Source organism: Magnolia sinica, chromosome 16 (genome assembly GCF_029962835.1).
Source record: "Magnolia sinica isolate HGM2019 chromosome 16, MsV1, whole genome shotgun sequence".
Classification (NCBI taxonomy): Eukaryota; Viridiplantae; Streptophyta; class Magnoliopsida; order Magnoliales; family Magnoliaceae; genus Magnolia; species Magnolia sinica.
In genome coordinates, this window is record NC_080588.1 from 62287255 (window position 1) to 62307264 (window position 20010).

At 39.1% G+C, this 20010-nt stretch overlaps 1 protein-coding gene across 1 annotated transcript; it reads left to right on the plus strand.

Moving 5' to 3' along the window:
• Positions 1-17719: 17719 nt before the first annotated feature.
• Positions 17720-18907, plus strand: LOC131229248 (uncharacterized). The gene has a single exon (XM_058225150.1). It carries the CDS (start codon positions 18029-18031, stop codon positions 18446-18448), a length of 420 nt encoding a protein of 139 aa, XP_058081133.1. The 5' UTR covers positions 17720-18028; the 3' UTR covers positions 18449-18907.
• Positions 18908-20010: the final 1103 nt, after the last annotated feature.

Consider the following 20010-nt stretch of genomic DNA (forward strand, 5'->3'; position numbering starts at 1 on the left):
TCTTTTGTTACATTGTATTTTTCCCTTTTGTCGCATTGTACTAAAAAGTTTTTGATCATAGTGGATTTTGTGGTGGTGTTCTTGTGGTTATTAGTTGTGGGTTATGCTTGTGTTATGCTCATTATGAATCAGACTGATGATTTGAAATCCTCCTTGTAGTATCCCAGGATCGGAACCTGGTGAATGGGTGCCGGGATCCGAAAATGGGGTTCTACGGAGGCTGTCGGCGCCGGATTCGGCGATCGGGAATTTTGTGAGCCCGGTTTCCGAGTTCGGGGCGTGACATGACAACTATCAAAGGAATTGAGTCCAAATAGTATATAGAAACGTACAACTTGAACCCGGAGCAAAGTGTGTGGGAAACGTGAATATCTTTAGAAAATGAACTCAGATTTGAGTGATTTGAGCCGTTCACTTGCGGGCCAAATTTAAGGTTTCAGACCGTCAGATTCTGACCCAACTACACCCTTAGATCAGAAAAATTTTCCTACATAGGCCAGTGTACTTGTGGTCCTGATCGAGCAACGATAGCCGTTGAACTGAAACTGGTCCTCCACGGTCGATCCACAAATCTAATCGGACCAAAATCTTAACCTGGCCTAGATCCATTGCCAGGGAACTTACCCTACGTCCTAAGTGAGTAATGGGCCTCCATATGTGCCCCGTTTATCAGAAACAGACTCCCTTTGGCTATAACCTAAGTATATCATGGCCATGGGGCCATTTGAACCAGTTCTGGGCCTATATAAGACCCTTAACCCACCCCTTCTCTCTCACATACGAATTTGCTCCAAACCCTAAGAGAGAGAAGAGAGAAAAGAGGAGAAAAGTGTGAGGAGAGAAGAGAAAGAGTGGGAGATCGTTGCTGGGATTCTCTCCCACAATTCACGCCTCGATTCACCCTTCCACATCGCTTCACGATCGTCTCCAACTTCGATTTGGGTAAGGAATCCTAACCCTAATCTCGTTTTAAGAATCCAAGTAGAAGAATCAGTGAAATAGCTAACTTCTTTCGTGATTTAGGTAGTCGTTGTGCTATAGACAAAGACGTAGGGTTCGAACTGAGTTCATAATCGGCGTACCGGCGAAAGGTGCGGACTATAAACGTTTAGGTTATGATTTTCAAGGCTTTCAATGTTAGCTAATGATTTGTGTCTGACTTGATTGTTGCCATATGATCTTAGTTACGATGTTTTCAATATATTATATATGTGTAAACTAGGTTGTATACAAAATGCATTCCATGTGTTTGATGAAATGCTTGAATGAACATGAAATGGTGAATTATGCTTGTCATGATTTCTAATCTTAGATCCATGTTTGTTATATGTTTTATAACCTATGTTGTGTAGGAAATTGCTACAGTTCATGTCGTAACTAATATAGTCTATGTATTTATAAACATGTAGTTTAAGTGTTTGATAATATGTCTGAATGAGAAATTATCCGATGATTTGAATTTATTAAGGGTGTTGAGATATGATTCTCGATTACTTTAACTATATGTATAAATTCCTTCATGTAACCTTAATTTCAATTACACAATTTGTGGATGAATTGCAATGTTCGATAACATGTTCAATATGTTTGATGAAATGCTCAAATGAGTGTTGTACTTGGATTGTTTATTAAATGCTTATATGATTATCGCATGTATCCACATGCTACATTTGAGTATGATTGAGACTACTACATAGTCTAGGCAATCGGTAACAATTCCTGTTTGAGTGGCCGAATTAGTCTCGCCACATTTGATGCGTTCAATGAATCCGAGTCGTACGATGATTGTCAACAGTAGTATCATGTCGATTAATTCAGCGTACGCTCGTACTAGTCGAACTTATCTAATAAATTGATTGGCCTATTGTGTGTTTACTATATATGAACACTACTGCTTAAATCTAAAGTACCACTTACCAATGTAAAATTCCGTTTTAACCATGATACCATGATCCACTAAGACTCATGAGCCGGGCATGGTGGTATGGGATACTGTGGTCGAGCTGTCAGCCTATACTGGGGTGACGAGCCTCCCCGTAGTAACTAGTGATCAACTCAAAACTCGTGAGCCGAATATGGTGTTATGGGACACTGTATTCGAGCTGTCGGCCTACCCTGGCGCAGCCTGGCTATGGTCCCCAGTCGGGTTAGTGACGTGCTTTTAGAAATAGACTGCAGTTGGTAGAGCGTTGGTGGTGTGACCTCGAGTACAAAATTGGCCTATGCTGACGGTGACGAGCCTCTCATAGCGACCTAGAGTGTAAACTCCCGAAGTTGTCTATCGTATGTGATTAACTAGGATTGACGACCCTAGATGGATCATTGTTTGGGTAAATAATGTAATGGGAGGTACCTTAGCTTCCCAAACCTGCTGTTTGAATAGGTCTAATTAAGAACTTGGCTAACACGTACATGTACAGTATTGCATGTGCCTTTGGCGATGTAGTTGAGCACAGTAGGAGTGTTGCATGTGTGACCATGAGATGATGTCGCTAAGGGAGTGCAGGCGAGGGCATGCATCATTATAGCATAGCATCCCTGCATTAACAAGAGTACTTAGGACATAATTGTTGTACTGCTTTATCATTACTGCTTGATTGAATTGATAACATGTTAACCTTTACTTTATAGTTCTACTAATTAGCTACTCATTCCCACCTGGGACGGTGTTTTAAACACCACCCAGACTCTGGTTTAGATGTAGGTGATGGCAAGGTCTATATAGCAAAGTTGGACTTCATAGGCGAGGAGGAAGAGTTCTCCTACATTCAACTATCGGGCAGATCTATGTAGATCTCATACCGATGCGTAGGAACTACTGGGATACTTGTTTAGTTGAACACATTTACTTCCTGCATTTATATGGTTAGAAACAACACATGTCTATATTTAGCCCAGTTTCATACTTATACTCTGAAATTTGTGAAACGTTTTCATAATTAAATGCATATATTTCAGTCTTTCACTTGCCAAATTACATTAACTCTGGAGTATGATATGTTGTTTTAGTATAATCTCACTCATGTTTACTGCATTGCTAATGGACGACATCTAAACATCATTATTCATGTTGCATAAGTGATGCGTTGGAACTCGGGAGTAGAGCTTTACTCGACCCCTGAATTTAAGGGCGTTACAATAACACTTATAGGATAGGTGCTCCATGGCCCGATGAAGGGCCATGCAAAATTTGGAAACGATCTGATGTGGGGTTTGATCGTACGGGTCTGATTTTTGATCAGTGGTCACTGCTCCACGATCGGGTCCCAGATTTTGTGGATGGGCGTAGAAAAATATGTTAGACCTCCACCATAAATGTAGAAGAGATCCAACGGCTAGAAAGCCTGGTATCTCAGTTTTATTTACAAGTGTCAGATTTCAATTCTGGCCTTGGGTGCGTTGCAATTGTCAAGTGCCGCTGGGTCGGCGGGGATAATTAATTTCTGGGTGTCCACTGAGTCTGTGGTCCACGATGGACCACAAGCTCAATGAGATCTTTAGTTCCGTAAAATTTTAGATTTTTCTGACCATCCTTAGCCGATGTGTGGCCCGCACGGGCTGTTGGTAAGTGCAAATGGGCTATCTAGCTTGACGGCCCGCACTTGGTCCGATCATGACCAGACTGGTCTACTCTAATGGGCTAATCCTATGTTAATTTACTTGTGGTACCCCACTACGAGTCGTTTAAATGAACAGTCCTGCGGTAAATCCTACATGGACGACTCAGGACACTGATTTGGTTGGACAGGACATTACATAAACTGAGTTAAAATGACTGCAAACATCGTGAAATTGACCGAGAACTGAGTTAAATTGATCGCGAACATTGTCAAATTCACCGCGTACATCGTGAAATTGACCGCAAACTTAGTAAAATTGACCGCGAACTAGCTTAAGTTAGGGAAATTGACCGCGAACTAAGTTAAATTGACCGATAAGTGAGTGACATTGACCGAGAACTTGATTAAGCAGTAATCAGTCAATTTCAAGCGGTTATCGATCAGTTTCACATAGTTCTCTGTCAAGATGTCAGTTTCAAGCAGTCATTGGTCAATTTCACCTAGTCCTCGGTCAATTTAACTCAGTTCACGGTCATTTTAACTTAGTTCGCGGTCATTTTAACTTAGTTCGCGGTCATTTCCTTTCACTTCGCGGTCAATTTAACTTAGTTCGCGATCAATTTAACTCAGTTCGCGGTCATTAAACTTAATTTGTGGTCAATTTAATTCAGTGGGTCCTCGGTCTATTTCACTTGGTCTTCGTTCAGTTTCACATCAGTCTTCGTTCTTTGTTTTAAAAAGTCTCAATGTGGGCCATTTGAGCATTGAATTTGCCTCATTTATCGGGACACGCCGTACTATATAATGTTTTTTAAAAAATAACTAGATTGTGGACAATGCAGATATATCATATAAAATACGTTGGGGTCCACATAATGAAGTCAAGGATTTGAAATATACCTGTCATTCGAAGCTTTTTTATGGGGAGGGACCATTTTCGTCTTATCTTGAGTTGACAAAAGAAAAAATTGACGTGTGTGGCGAATGTATTCTCGACCAAAGAAAAATATACCGAAAATGGTGGTTTTACTATTAGGGTAGACAATCACAAAGGGAAGAGAAAAAAGCAGAAAATGAGAGTTTTACTGCTAGGGTGGACAGTCACAAAGGAGGGAGAAGTAATCAGAAAATGGGAATTTTTTTGCTAGGGTGAAAGATCAGGAAGAGAAAAAAAAATAAAAAAATGAGTTTTTGAGGGAATTACAGCTTTCGAAGCTGTGTTTGTGAAGAAGCAGGGGCATTTTGGTCCGGTGAGAGTGCATCCGTACAGCAGGGGATTAGCTTGGTAAGATAAGTTTGAAAGGACGTAATAAGGTGCGTAGCTTAAAGGTGAGGTTTACAATGGATAAAAACTCATACAAAATTTATCTCTTTCCAAGCTATTCTTCTAAAAAAGAAATAACTTAACAAAAAATCTCTAGAAATTATGAAAGCACATATTTTCTACACATGTTGGATGATAGCATAACCTAAATGTCAAAGCCTACCCAAACCATACCTCACAGTTCACACATGGGCAATGAAGAGAAGAGTAAACCACGTGCACAGTGAAGAAGAAATGAATAGGGACAAAGTCTACCTTTTTGATGCAACACATGCATATTCATGTGTTTCATATAGCCACCGCCGTAATAAAAGTCCTTGCCCCGAATTGAAGAGATTGAAGCGAACATCTATTTGCAATAGTCAAACCTACTAATTTTTTGTGGGCATTCCCTTCATCCATATGGAGTCATGCATGTCACAAATATGGTATTGATTAAGGGTCATTTGTGACTTGTGTGCCACGTGTACAATTCCTTTAAAGAGTATCAACCATATGCCGGTGCTGCCGACACGGGTCCGGATAAGATGGGAAGCTGATTGCATACCTAGTAAACTCTGTGGCCCCACTGTGTATGTATGAGTATTATCCACGCCGTTCATCTGTTCTTTCATCTCATTTTAAGGCATGAGCTTAAAATTGACGCATATCCACAGCTAGATCTAGTGAACCACACCATAAGAAATAACGGGGATAATGACATCCACTATTGAAACCTTCTTAGGGCCGACAGTGATGCTTATTTGTCATCCAAACTGTTCAGAAGGTCACATAGACATAGATGAGGAGAAAACACAAATATAACTTAGATCTAAAACTTCTACAGTGCGCAAGAAATTTTTTAATACAAGTGTTCAATTTAAGCTGTTTCATGTGGCGTAGTGTATTTGAACTTTAGATATGTTTCCATTTTGGTTTCGTTCCTTAAAATGAGCTGTTAAAACCGATGAAGGGCGTAGATAATATACATACATCACGGTGAGCCCACAGAGTTTACTCAATATGCATATCAGATTAGGTGTTGTATATACAAGCTGTCCATCTGCTTTTTCAGCTTATTATATGAATTTGTTTAGAAAAATGAAACAGATACAAATCTTAGGTAGACTCTGCCACAGGTACCACCATTTAAAACTTCCTAGGATCGAAAACTTGTGGGGCTCATAAAAAGTTTCTAATGTTCAATCACTACTTTTCATGTGGTGTGGTCCACCAGAGATTTTAATCTCCTTCATTTTTGGGGCCATAACTTAAAATTATCTGACGAAACAGTTGGACAACGTGGATATACAACATACACATCGAGTTAGGCCCATGGTCAGAAAATCACCCACTAAGCCGTTACCTGGGACTCCACCTAATCCACGCCCGCTGGCCACCACCCACATTATACACGTGGCAGTACTTCTAATCGGAGCCACCCAAAATTTTTGAACCACTTTTGAATGTACTGTAATCCAAAACTTGCATTAAAGAATGGCCGGTGTCTGGACATTTAATGGACGGTGGAAGTACAAATTCAACAAACTATTGTCGAACTCTATGAACAAGTGATCAATCTACGTCGGTCCCACTATTTCGACGGTTGGTATAATGCCTAACCAACTATTATTGCTATAGAATTATTAATCACCGTCTATTATCTTTTTCTAATTTATTTATAGGTAAGGATGGAGGTCAGATTTCCCGTACACGTGGCACGTATCTCAAACCTGATCCGTCCAAATATTCGAAGACATTTACTAATTTCCGTTTTTAATGTTAATTAGCTGTCCATCACTGGCGACCAATGGAATAGTATGTCCAGTATAACAGAAACTTTTGGTTATTATCCATCAGTGGGGCCCATTTCTAACTTAAGGCAGAACGGACGCGGATTAGCTACTGACAGGTTGAGTAGCCAGACTGGCAGACTGGCTACTAAAGTGACGCCACCAAGTTATGTGGGCCCACCATCACACGGTCCATACATTTTGAGAGATCATTTTAGGACATGGTACAGAGAATGAGGCAGATCTAAGGATGGAGTGGACCCACCACGGAAAACAGTGGAGAGAGTGACACCCACCGTTGAAACTTTTCGAAGGTCCACCATGATGTTTATTTGAGATCCAACCTATTCATGTGTTAAATCAGACATGAAATAATGGAAAACAAAAATATCAGCTTGATCGAAAATCGAAAACCTTTTTGGCCTATAGGACTTTTTAATGGTGGGCGTCACTCTCCCCACTGTTTTCTGTGGTGGGTCCACTCCAGCCTTGGATCTAACTCATTCTTTAGATTATACCCTATGTATGGACGGTGTGGATAAAAAAAATACTGGTTTGTGAGTGTTTTTTTTTCTTTTTTGTTTTTCTGTTTTAAATGTTCGTTGGATACTTACACACTATACCAACAGATCTGCATTTACCTGTTTTTTATGTTGCTAAAATGCTATTTTATCAATCTATCGACTTTACATGCTTTCATTGTATAAAATTTATAACATGCAATTTCTCGTATACTGGTCATATTTATGTGAATGCAAATGAGTAACAGTAAATATTATGTCGTAATCAATAGACGATGATTGGGGATATATAATCCTGGGATGAGGCATAACTGCATGTGGAGGGGTACAGCGGTGTTAGACATTAATTATTCAAAATATTCCAAGACGCGACTGCATGGTGGAATGCAACCTATGCAAGTTCAAGTAGTGGATTAATTAATAGGCGATGTGGTGAGATAGATTCACCTACAGATGCTCGAAATTCTATCCGAGAAATTCCGAGATCCATGGTGTGCAAGAGTACACAAACAAACGATGCCACCTTAAAAGTCGGGGAAGCGGTGGCAGCAATAGTAGTTGTCATCTTGGTTCTATTCTTCATATTATATATAATAATTAAGTTGTAGTTTCAGTAAGTGTTGCACCACTTGTTGTTCAAATTTTGGTACACACAAGATATTTTATCTTCGAAGACTTTTTATATGGCATGTATAACTGCATCTTAACTACAAATCTCATTATATATAGATTTGAATGTCAATTGTGATAGAATTACATGCATTCATCTTTTCTTTTATCCGTATATTTGTTAATCTCCATTACTATGAAGTTTTGGGGCAAATGAAGACCAGCCTTTCAAACATAGTTTCCCAAGAGCCAGGTATGACTACTTGAAACCCTAATTGGATTACTGTATAATTTTATAAGTAAGGTGTTTTTATGTGTAGGCGATAATTGTTTGCATGGAGGGTAATGACCAAATCAATTTTAACACAGGTGAATTTAAAACTGAGTAGTAATGCCCTTTGACACAAGTGAATTTAACAGTGAATTTATGTATCTTGACAATAATTTAGGATAGTAAAGGTAGAAAAACTATATCCCATATTAAGCAGGTGCAATTTTTTGCAACCCCAAATGCGTTGCAAGTGGAATAAACATATCCCAGATCTGCTCAGATTGTGATTCGGGCAACATCTGAATATATACACTCGTATACTTGAAAAATGTTTGCTAATCCAAACTTTGTTTTGTATGATCTTTAGGTGTCATCAGGGCTTCTTTTCATTCATTTGCAACGCCTGAGGAAAGATAAAATGGAGGGCTCCTGAAGAGGATTAGCCACTGAAATTATTGCTAGAACTTGCATATTGGTCTTAGCATGCAACGCCTGAGGAAGGACAAAGTGGAGGGCTCCTGAAGAGGATTAGCCACTGAAATTATTGCTAGAACTTGCATATTAGTCTTAGCACATTTTCCCAGGATCAGATGGAGCTCTGGCCATTGATCACAAGGGACGTTGTGGAAGAATGTTGAAAGCGCCACTCCGTGAATATATCATTCTACTAAATCTGAAGATTTGTCTGCATACTATCATGTTTACACATGTCCGAAACATATAGGTCATTAGACCATCTTTATCTTCCAAATATTATCTTATTGATGGCTCTGCATGCAATAAGACATCTACTTCCAATGATTTAGTAATATGGTGGCGTGTAAAGTCCCCAACAATGCTGTTAATTCCAGAGGAAGATGGATATGAAAAACAGGTTTTTCTTGTGTCCACATTGGTGATGCATGGCCTGAAGCTCCACCGATTGGATTATCTTAAACACTCAATCAATTGCCTACATTTTGGTCATTATCTGAGTTACATGAAAAATGTTTATTTCACAATCAGTATCACCATAAACATCTCATTTCAGTAACGCTACATAAGGAATACCAAATGCAGCACCAGTTTTATAATTGGTAGGCATTAATTAATAAAAAAAGAGATGTAGTGGGGCCCAGTACACCCACCATAAAAACGACACATACATCATAGTGGAGCCCACAGAGGACCGAGCACCAGCCAATGGCTGGTGTCAGGGGGAGTAGTCAATCCGTTTCCACACCCAAACATCATAACAGTGATACAATGGGTTTGTGAAAATAATTCCTCGGTTACCCAAACGCTTGCTGTTGGTGGGATGGATGTAATACCACAACACCCAAATGGTCAGGTCGCTGGGTATGGGATTGGCGTCTACACCCAAAGCAGCAGACCATCTACTGATAGCAATAAAGGCACCTGACACATTAATTCCATACCCCTTATTACACCCAAAGTCGTTTGCCCAAACAAGGCCTAATATGATCTCTCCAAATGAATGGACGGTGTGGATAAAAAACATACATGATAGTGGGGCCACAGAAATTGGTGACGTCACTTCAGTGGCGAGTCCGGCTACTCAACATGTCAGCATCTAGTCCGTGTCCCGGCAAAACGCGTACGAAAATGGGATGCAGATTACCTACTGACAGGATGTATATGTTGTATCCACACAGTTCATCCAGATATCATTTTAGGGAATGAGCCAAAGAACGAGGCAGATAAAAACCTGTACTGGACCCCACCACAGAAAACGGTAGGGAGAGTGATTCTTATCGTTGAACTACCCCAAGGCCAAGCATGATGTTTATTTGAAATCCAACCTGTTCAAAAGTTAAAAAATACATTAAATAAGTTAAAACACAGATAACGGCTTGATCGAAAACTTTTGTGGCCTTTAGAAGTTTTTAATGGTGAATGTTACTGTCCCCACTGTTTTCCATGATAGGTCCGCTGGAGCTTTGGATTTAACTCATTCTTTAGATCTTATCCTAAAATGATATTTCCAAATAGATGGACGGTGTGGATACAAAACATACATCATGTTGTGGCCCACGGAACTTGGTGACGTCACCTCGGTAGGTGAGCCTTGCTATGCAATTTTTTTTTTAAAATTTTTTTTTACACATGCACACATACCCCCATGCACTCATACTGTGGTGGGACTTCACCACGTATGGGTACTCAACCCCTGACCAGGTGTCGAAACTTCCGAGAGTCTACCACCAGAGCAACGGTAAGGACCCAGTCTCGCTGTTCAACCTGTCAGTAGCTAATCCGCGTCCTCAGAAATGAGCCTCCCACGCATATTAGCTTAGCTTCAGTGCAGTCAACTACGTGTCCTTAATAGAAGAAAAAATGTTTTCGCCGGTAGCTGCAGGCTTTACTACTCTACGAGTTGTAATTGTTTATATGCATGCGCTTAAAAATTTTATTTGCAACGTTCTAACGAATGGGGTCCTTGTAAAATAGTTCCCACGATTTTGCGTACCTGTGAACCATCATAACTTATGCTCACTGACACGGGGAAGATGTGATGACTTCGATCACAATATTCCGTGATTGGTAATACTTTGAATTCATAAGGTTATTTTGAATTTACTAGAGAAAATTTCAAATCTATAATATATATATATATATATATATATATATATATATATATATATATATACACACATATATATATATATATATATATAGATATATATATATATATATATTTATAAGAAGTTTTAATTGATAGATTATAAAAAAAAATGAGTTTAACACATTTAAATAATTCTAAAAAAACCCTAAAATCATAATCAATGAGCTCTAATTAAATAAGGTAACAATTTCGAAAAAATATGTAAATTTCTCTTGCTTGTCGACTTGTTGAGTTGACAGGTCAAAATAATATAAAAAAAAGTTCAGTGATTTAAACCAGGAATTCAGTGATTTTCGACCTATTGGCTCGATCGATTAACCTGTCAAATTGAATTTCAACCTATCGATGAGATCTATCAACCTATCTAAACTGACAGAAATCAGCCAACAAGCAATCCAAAATAGTATTATGATTTGTCGAACAGTATTTCGGCTGATTTAAACTAACAGAAATCAGCCAACAAGCAATCTGAAATTTCATGTTGAATTTCAACCTGTCGACCACAAAGGTCGACCAGTCAAACTATGCTGATTTTTTGTCAATTTCTCTTTTGGATTCTTTTAGTCCATGTGTGGTAGGAACGTGCTTGATCCTCGTCCTACATCAGGCCCCTCCACTTGAAAAAAAACTCATCATCGAGTTTGGTTCACGATATGTGTTCATCTTCCTCGAGTTCTTCAATAGACTTGGTTCATGAATAGTTGCTACTTGAATTGTCATATTCTTCACCACAACACTCATTCCAAGTACTTTAGGCAATGAAAACAAGTTGAGTGTAGGTTTAGGAGATCGGGCATACACAATCTCAAATTGGGCCTGATTGGTAGATTGATTCTTCATGTTGTTAAAGACAAACTGAACCTAAGAAAGACCAATCTCCTACATAAGGGATAATTCGTTTGAAAGTTCACTAAGCACAACCACCTTGAACTCCTACAACACTAGTTTTTCAGCTTGTAGAATACTCACAAACTCTTCATCCACTTCCTTTTCTACTAATGCCATCATCACTCCTGTCTTCTCAGAGTATTCGATGAAATTTCATTCGTTCACGAGAGGTTGTTTATCCACTTTAGAAATATTGGATTGGTTCTCCATTTTCATGGTGGTCACATGTACGCCATTGACGAACCCGTTGATTTGTCACAACTCTTCAAACAAGTTACCTCTCGCCAACAAACAATAAGACCTCTTTGAATAATCTCTCACCGATCGACTATCCTGCCGACAATTTTAGAATTTTTGGAGCAATACCTGATTGTAATCATGGGGGAGGAACTGTGCGCGCAAAAATTACTTCATTCGTGGTCATGTACGGATTAGTGCTTTCATCTGCCTTGTCCGCTTGAGTTAAAGTTGCTCCCACTAAGCCGAAGTTCTACCTTTCAACTTGTACGCCACCAATTTAACCTTCTTCTCCTTAGAAATTTTCATATAATTGAAAAGGCACTCAACTTACAACAGCTAATTAAGGAAGTCATCGATGTGGAGTTGGTCATTACAACTAGGAAGATTGACTTTCATCATGAATTCTCGATCTGTCCAATCTATCTAATTAATATCTTGTACATGATGTTGGGAAATCATGTCGCTAGATCCCACCTTCTCAGGTGCAATTCTGTAATTCACCACCGGCATCACCCTACGATCAACACGATTACGAATTTCAGCGCCTATTAGGGGCGAATAATCACCATGAACACAAAGTTTCCCTAGGGCCTTCGTCATGTGATCGACGACAGTTTGTGGCCTTGCATGACTTGCTGATAGTCTCATTGTGCCACTTCAAAAGTTGTCGCTGTTAAAGAATAACTCCCTAGAGCACCGTCCATAAGATTGTGCCCGACCCGTCGTTGGAAGCCACCAATCCGAGGAAAAGACTTGCTTTAATAATAAATGACACAGGAGGATGTGATGAGGTTGATCATCGTCTTCCTCAATCAATAAATATCTTGAATTTACAAGGTACTCTTGAATACACAAGAGAAAATCTTGAATCCTTGAAAAGAAATGGAATTTCTAAGAAGTTTTAATTAATAGATTATAAAAAATGAGTTTAACAGCTTTAAATAACCCTAAAATTGTAATTAATGAGTCCTAATCAAATAAGGAAACAATTTCAGAAAAATACACAAAATTTCCCCGCTTGTTGACCTATCGAGTCGACAGGTCAAAATAACCAAAAAGTGTCCAGAGATTTAAACTAGAAATTCTCTAATTTTTGACCCGATCTATCAACTTATCGACAAGATCTGTTGACCTATCTAAACTAGCAGAAATAAGCCAACAAGCAATTTAGAACAATATTTTGACACGTCGAACAATATTTCGAATTTCTAAACTGACAAAAATTAGCCAACAAGCAATCTGGAATTTTAGGTAGAATTTCAACCTGTCCACCTCAAAAGTTGATCGGTCGAACTATGCTGATTTTTTGTCGATTTCTCCTTAGGCTTCTTTTCAGTCCATATGCATTAGGAACGTGCTTGATTCTCGTCCTACATCACCTACCTAATGAATGGTCTGGATTCATAACATGTTTATAGATTAACTTTCCTAATAAATGATCAGGATTTCCACCACATACTATCAATGGACCTTGACAAGTGTTCTAATCACAAAGTCCGCAATCACAACTGATGTAGAGCGGGTCGCGGACAGTTACATGGCCAAGATGGATCAGAAAAGGCCTGGTCGACGACAGAAGTGATCCAGACCATCGAACCTTAAATCGGGCGTATCTTGCAATCCGGAATGAGTTATCTGACGTAAAATATATGATTTTGGGGTAGAATGAGCTACTGAAGCCAACCAACCCTACTACGCTTGGTTACATAGCCCGGAATTGCGAAAAACCCCTTGATCGAAGGTCGTTTCCCTGTTTTAATTTCGTTTTTACTATAAATAGTAAGTTTTAGTTTGATTATAACTCTTCATCCGTCGGGCTTTAGGAGTTGCGCCCAACGTGAAAAGAGCTTAGAATAATTAGGAGAACGATTTGGTAAAGCCATATAGGACACTTACTATTTTTGGTCGAAAACCTTGCGCACTAGTAAACATCAAGACCGTCTATAAATAGTAAGTTTACTATTTATAGTAAGTCGCGGATTCTAAGAGTTTGAGTTGTAGTTTGATTCTTATTTCTTTCCCATTGCTTGGTACCCCTATTTAAAGGGTTGTGAACTCGTTTTTATTCATCAATTAATCAATTTTGAATTTATTAGAATTTATTTCTATTTTCTGCTTTCTTTCCTTGTGGATTCGAGAAGTCTCTGTGAGGAGTCCAGAGAAGCTTCGTGGATTCGGAGTAGTTATCCTCATCACGTTCATCCCTGTGTCAACAACCCATAGAGGATATATCTATTTTTGTGGATACTATTCCATGGATATATCCATTTGTGTGCTTAATTGATATTAAGTCCACAATCACAACCCACAGAGGAGATATCTATTTTTGTGGATACCGTTCCATGGATATATCCATTTGTGTGTTTGATAGAAATCTCAATGGGATGTGACCAAGTCGGTATGGTAATAGGCTTTGGTCCCCTCGTAAGTTTAAGTCCTTTCATCCGGGCCTATTTGATTTTCTAATTACATTGGTAAATGGTTATAAATGAATCATGATTATTTACTCTCGTAATTTGATGGCCACATCATATACATTTGATTATAACAATGAATTTACCTTTAAATTGTTGTAAAAATAGTTATTTTGTAATGTGAAAATGTAGTAATTACATTTAATTTCTTCCTTTTTTTTTTTTTTTTACAAGTGTACTTAACTCTTGAACTAGCCATACTTTCTCATTAAACAAATAACTAGAAATAATAATGATGACTCATTTACCTTGCATTCCATAATTGGAATATCAAACATACTGTTACAATAAAAGATTATATTCTTTTCTTTAACAATCCTTTCTGTAAGAGGGTAAGATCATATACCATGGGTGTCAAGCTTTCTTCTAAATTTCTAAAGATCTCAAATAATTTAAAAAAGAATCATATCCCACAAAATAAATATGTTTTCTATATATACTTTTGCACACACGTGTCATGGGGTTAAAATTCAAGGGGTCCATGTGATGCATCGGTACCTTATGAAACCTCCATGGACTAATTTTCACCTTGGCTCATAGTAAATAAAGATATAAATCAAAGGAGGAAATTGTTTTCTTTTGCAATGGCTCACCAAAATTTTAGATTAGAGTAAAAGTTGGGCGTTAGAGATTTCATGGGGTGCTACATCACATACACAGTTCAAATTGAGTTATCCAAAAGTTCTCGTGAGAATTCGTGTGAGCCGGTGCGCAACTGAGCATTGGGCTATGGTATAGTTTTGGAGATTTAATATGCCAAGGATATAAGAGGATCTTTAATTAAAGTTGAGGGTACTTTAGAAAGTTGCAAAAATGTGGCTGTCATCCACGCAAAAGCCAAATATATGGAGTCCAACTTTGCTGATTTTATTATCCCTGATTTGGAATTTTATGCGTTGTGAGGGCTTTTACTTTCACCCATATGACACTGCACCTTGTCTTTCTCAGCTGGCCTTCCTTTGTTTCTGCGGGCGCCCAAAAATCAGGCCGATTCAGCAATTATGTAGGCCACACCACTGGAAAACCATTCAAATTCTATGTGGGATCCACCAGTGTGTGAATATGCCATCCAATCCACTCATCTTACTTTACACATCAGGATGAATGGATTCTGAGAAAATCATAACATTCTAATATTCATGTGGGCCAAATCATGTGAATTTAAAGACTTTCGTCATGATTTTACACCGTTCCCTCTAGGGTGGCTCATATAAATATTCGATTCGGCTGAAATTCAGGATCAACGGTGAAAATTGATGGTACATCCTGTGGACGGAATGGATTGGATGTGTAATTGTACAATGTAGCGATTGTTTATTAGAAGTCAAGCCTCGACCTGCCTACACGTCAAGCTAAGGCCTATGGGCAGTCGACTGCTCTTTTACTCTCTATGCGTGAGTTACACGTCCCACACCATCTAATAATGACATAAGAAGATAAATGAAGATAAATTCAATACCATAGGGATCGGCTACTCACCCTGCCACTAGCCAATGTCTAGTGGTCGGTGCTATGTGGGCCCACCATGATTAATGTGTTTCATCCATACCGTCCACCCATTCTTACCTATCATTTTATGGTATTAGTCCAAAAATGAGGTTGATCAAAATCTCAAGTGGACCGCAAAGTGTTGATTGAACGCACACCATTAAAAACTTCTTGGGGCCACAAAAGTTTTGGATCAAGCTGATATATATATATATATATATATATATATATATATATATATATATATATATATATATATATATATATATATATATTCCCTTCATCCAAGTCTGTATGACCTAATCAACAGGTTAGATGTCAAATAACCATTAAAGTAGGCCCTAGGAGGTTTTTAATGGTGGACATTCAATCACAACTTTTTTTCAATGGTGGATATTTAGATCTAACTCATTTTTGAAATCAAGCTCAAAATTATTTTTTAAAATGGATGGACGGCGTGGATAAAACACATACGTTATGGTGGGGTCCACATAGCACCGAACACTAGCCACCGGGCTGGTGTAAGCGTCACTAGCCAAACCGCGTCCGGATATACCAGAGCTCCCAAACATACAAAACGTGCAAGGCGGGCCCACTTGATCTTAGGGGATTTATTGTGTGGTCCCTACCATCAATCCCATCGTGTGTGCCACGCGTGCCAATCTATTCCTGATCAAAATATATTAGACCTGCCCAGTGATCTAGGCCTTTCATTTAGTAGGTGATGAAACCGTGGATGGGCCAGATGGCAAACATCTCATCGACTATCGATACCCACCGTCCATCAAAAGGCAAGTTAGAATAGTGGTCCATGTCCCATAAATCCAGAACCGGACGAAGAGGAAATGTAATCAGTGGAGGATAAATATGAAGATGAAACGTCTAGATTCCCACGTGACTGGGCCGGAAGGACCATCATCCCTATCAAAGTTCACATGGCATTATTGCTAGATGTTTTAAACTACGGCGAGGAATTGCCGAGGAAGATGTTACAACTAATTTTCGACGGCCTTTCGTTTCAAGGATCGCCAGCTCTGTCACGTGTCGTTCTTATCCTTATTTTACAAAACTGCGACATTTGATCAAGTCCACAGGTTTACATAACACGTTACGTTTCGGTATTATATCATACTCGACCCAGGGCTTTGGACGGTGTACTCGGGTTTTTATCTGGAACAAGTGTAGTCACCGTTAGCTAATCCCGACCGTTGGTTTGTTTATTCCCACCGTAGATGGACCACGCACCTAGAATGATCCGAGAATAAAAGATCCTAGCCACTAATCTAGCTCACTTTTCTCATTTGAATCCAGACCGTTTCTTGTTTCTGTTTTGAACAGTACACATGTAGGGCGCAGCTTTAAAGTATAGGGTTTCCCAATCGAGGAGTTTCCTCAGCCAAAGTACATCCATGGCAGCCCCCGCAGATTACTGGTGTAGATCATTGAACTGTGGGCCCCACTTGTCCGAATGTAAAACTCACTCTGGTATACAAAGTCTCAGGTGAAGGATCCTCTACCTACCTCATAGGTAAGCACACCATAAGGATATATTTTATAGTTAGTTTAGCACCATTTTATAAATGGTGGTGACTCATATCTCTAAAAGAACACTGGTCATCGCTATTGAATGTACGCTTAAAGTTAGTGAATGGGGTCCAATCATCATATTTTCACCATCCACGCTTATCTCAGCTAAAATGGATTGGCTCAATCCACTCTATTATATTATATTTAAATTCAAAGAGACTAATCATATTGATTCTATTATATTCTAAGTGTGTAAAATTTTGGTTATGTCCGTACAACTTGGGTCAGCTTGTGGACGGTCTAGATTTCCATACAAGTATACCATGTGGAAATTTGAAAGAGTCACTACTATTTTTTAAATGGTGTAAAACTTACATATTAGTCTCGAGAACAATGAAAAAGCCTCGACGGTCCGATCCACGGCTCATCCCCTCCGCCCTCTCCCACTATTTCCTGCCGTCTGCTTTGAATTGCCTGCTTCCCATCCAATTCAGTTCTACCAAACAACCCTCAATTCCCAACCCCTTTTAAAACCCAACAACACCTCTCCCCATCTTTCCATCAAAACCCAATATCTCTCTCTCTCTCTCTCTCTCTCTCTCAATTTTCTGCTTCCCATCCAACCCATTTCTACAAAACACAGCCCAATTGCCAACCCCTTTCAAAACCCAATATCATCTCTCTCTCTCTCTCTCTCTCTCTCTCTCTCTCTCTCTCTCTGGTGCAACATGAAGAGCACTACAAGCTCCCCCAACATTTTCATCCGATGCATCAAGGCTCCGATCCGAGTACTTAGCAAGGCCCGCGATTTCTACGTTGAAAGTTTGACGAATTGCGCAGGTAGGGCCCACTATGGGGGTGGTGCAAGATCTCTGCCCAAGAGCTTCAGTGTAAGTTCGTCGCGTGCGAGCGAGGACGAAGACATTCGGGCCCTCATGCGGGCCCTTTCCCAGAAATCTCAAGGCGAGACCCCGGTCGGGTCCTTCGGATCCAAGGGCTTGCCCAAGAGTTTCAGCGTCGCCATCAGTAGGATCGACGAAGATGAGCCGTGCGATTTCAAGGACGACATCAAGGTCAATTCCGACTTGCTGTATCCAAGGAGCAGGAGTTACGCTGTCACCAATAGAAGGACTGGGATGCTTTCTTAGATTGTTGCGATGAACCTATCTCTGTTCGTCGCCAATCTAAGGTGCCTATGGCTGTGTTCTTGGGGAATCTAGACCGTTGAAGCTACTTCCATGGGAATCAATCAGACGGAGAAAAAAATAGGGTCTATGTCCGTTTCAAGTGCATTAATTGGCCAGCAGGTATTCTCCAATTGGTGTATTTTTATTTTTATTTTCGTACCTGAGACAATCTATGGTAGCGGACGCCAGATGGACGGTTCAGATTCAACAGACATGCAATCAAGCGTTTATTGGAATGGCAACGAACCAAGACCGGTTAATCGCGCAATGAACATGAGAGCCAGCGTAGAAAAGGAGGAACTTCTCTCCTTCTGTTCCTTTTGTAAATGAGTTGAAAGTTTTTCATTTTCTATCGCAAGTTGTTTGCTTTCTTAGGATGCTTGTTTTTGGATAATGGAATTTAAGAAATTCTTAAAATCAGCGGCTGAGATTCTCTTTCTCTTTACTTTTGGGTTTCGATTGCAAAACAATTATTGGCGCCGTACAGGCCGGTTTTCCATAGTGACTGGTCCGTAGCATTGTTCTATTCTGTCCCACTATTGATCGATCATGCCCCATCAAAGAAGAGGATCTACCTACCTATTGTCAGAATCTTTTCAGTTGAATCTGGATGGTTGATGTATATAAGGTTTTAATCACTGTGGAAGTTTTCAACCCTCCCATTAAAGAGATTCACTGGTCGTGGCTAATTACAAGAGTAATGTAAAGAAAAAGTGCCATTATTATAATTTTATCATTATATTATGGTTCAAATTCACATGTATTCACCTTGCAGGTGGAGGAATTTAAAATAGTTATATTTTTATTTTTCTTTCAAAAAATCTTTGTGAAAATCTCACATTCAAACAACAATATAAGTGCATTTTAGAGATGATTTGTTATCAATCCAACAAAAAAATCAATAATCAAATGCATATGCTGTCGGGAGATAAATAAAATAATATATTAATGTTACAGTTTTTTTTTTTTTTCATTATTATAGCTGCCTTGATAGATCCTTTTAAGGGCGTTTGGCGCGTGGTATTAGATAGGATAGGTGAGATTAAGAAATTGCATTTGGAGTGAACCGGAAGAATTTGTATTAGGTGGGAAGGAATTACATTAGGTTATACATGGGATTTCGTGAATTTTAAAATCCACTACACATATGGGCCTCATATTTCAACATGAGTTTTATTCATGACATTCATCCATGTACACCTTTTACATGTGACATTCTAATTATATATATATATATATATATATATATATGGGCATGCTCACCTATGCATGTGCGCACCTTTGCACACGTGTCATGGGTGTCGAATCTGAACGGTCCATAAGATGCGGAATTCCATGAAACCTTAGGGGTGAATTTTCACTCTGATCTAAGATTCTGATGGACCATAGCAAAGAGAAATTCAAATTAGAAGAAGAAACTGTTTGCATTTTTCATGGACCACCGAAGTTTCGGTTCAAAGTAAAAATTGGTACCAAGGGATTTCAAGAGGTTCTGCTTTATATAGACCGTTCAGATTTTCGAG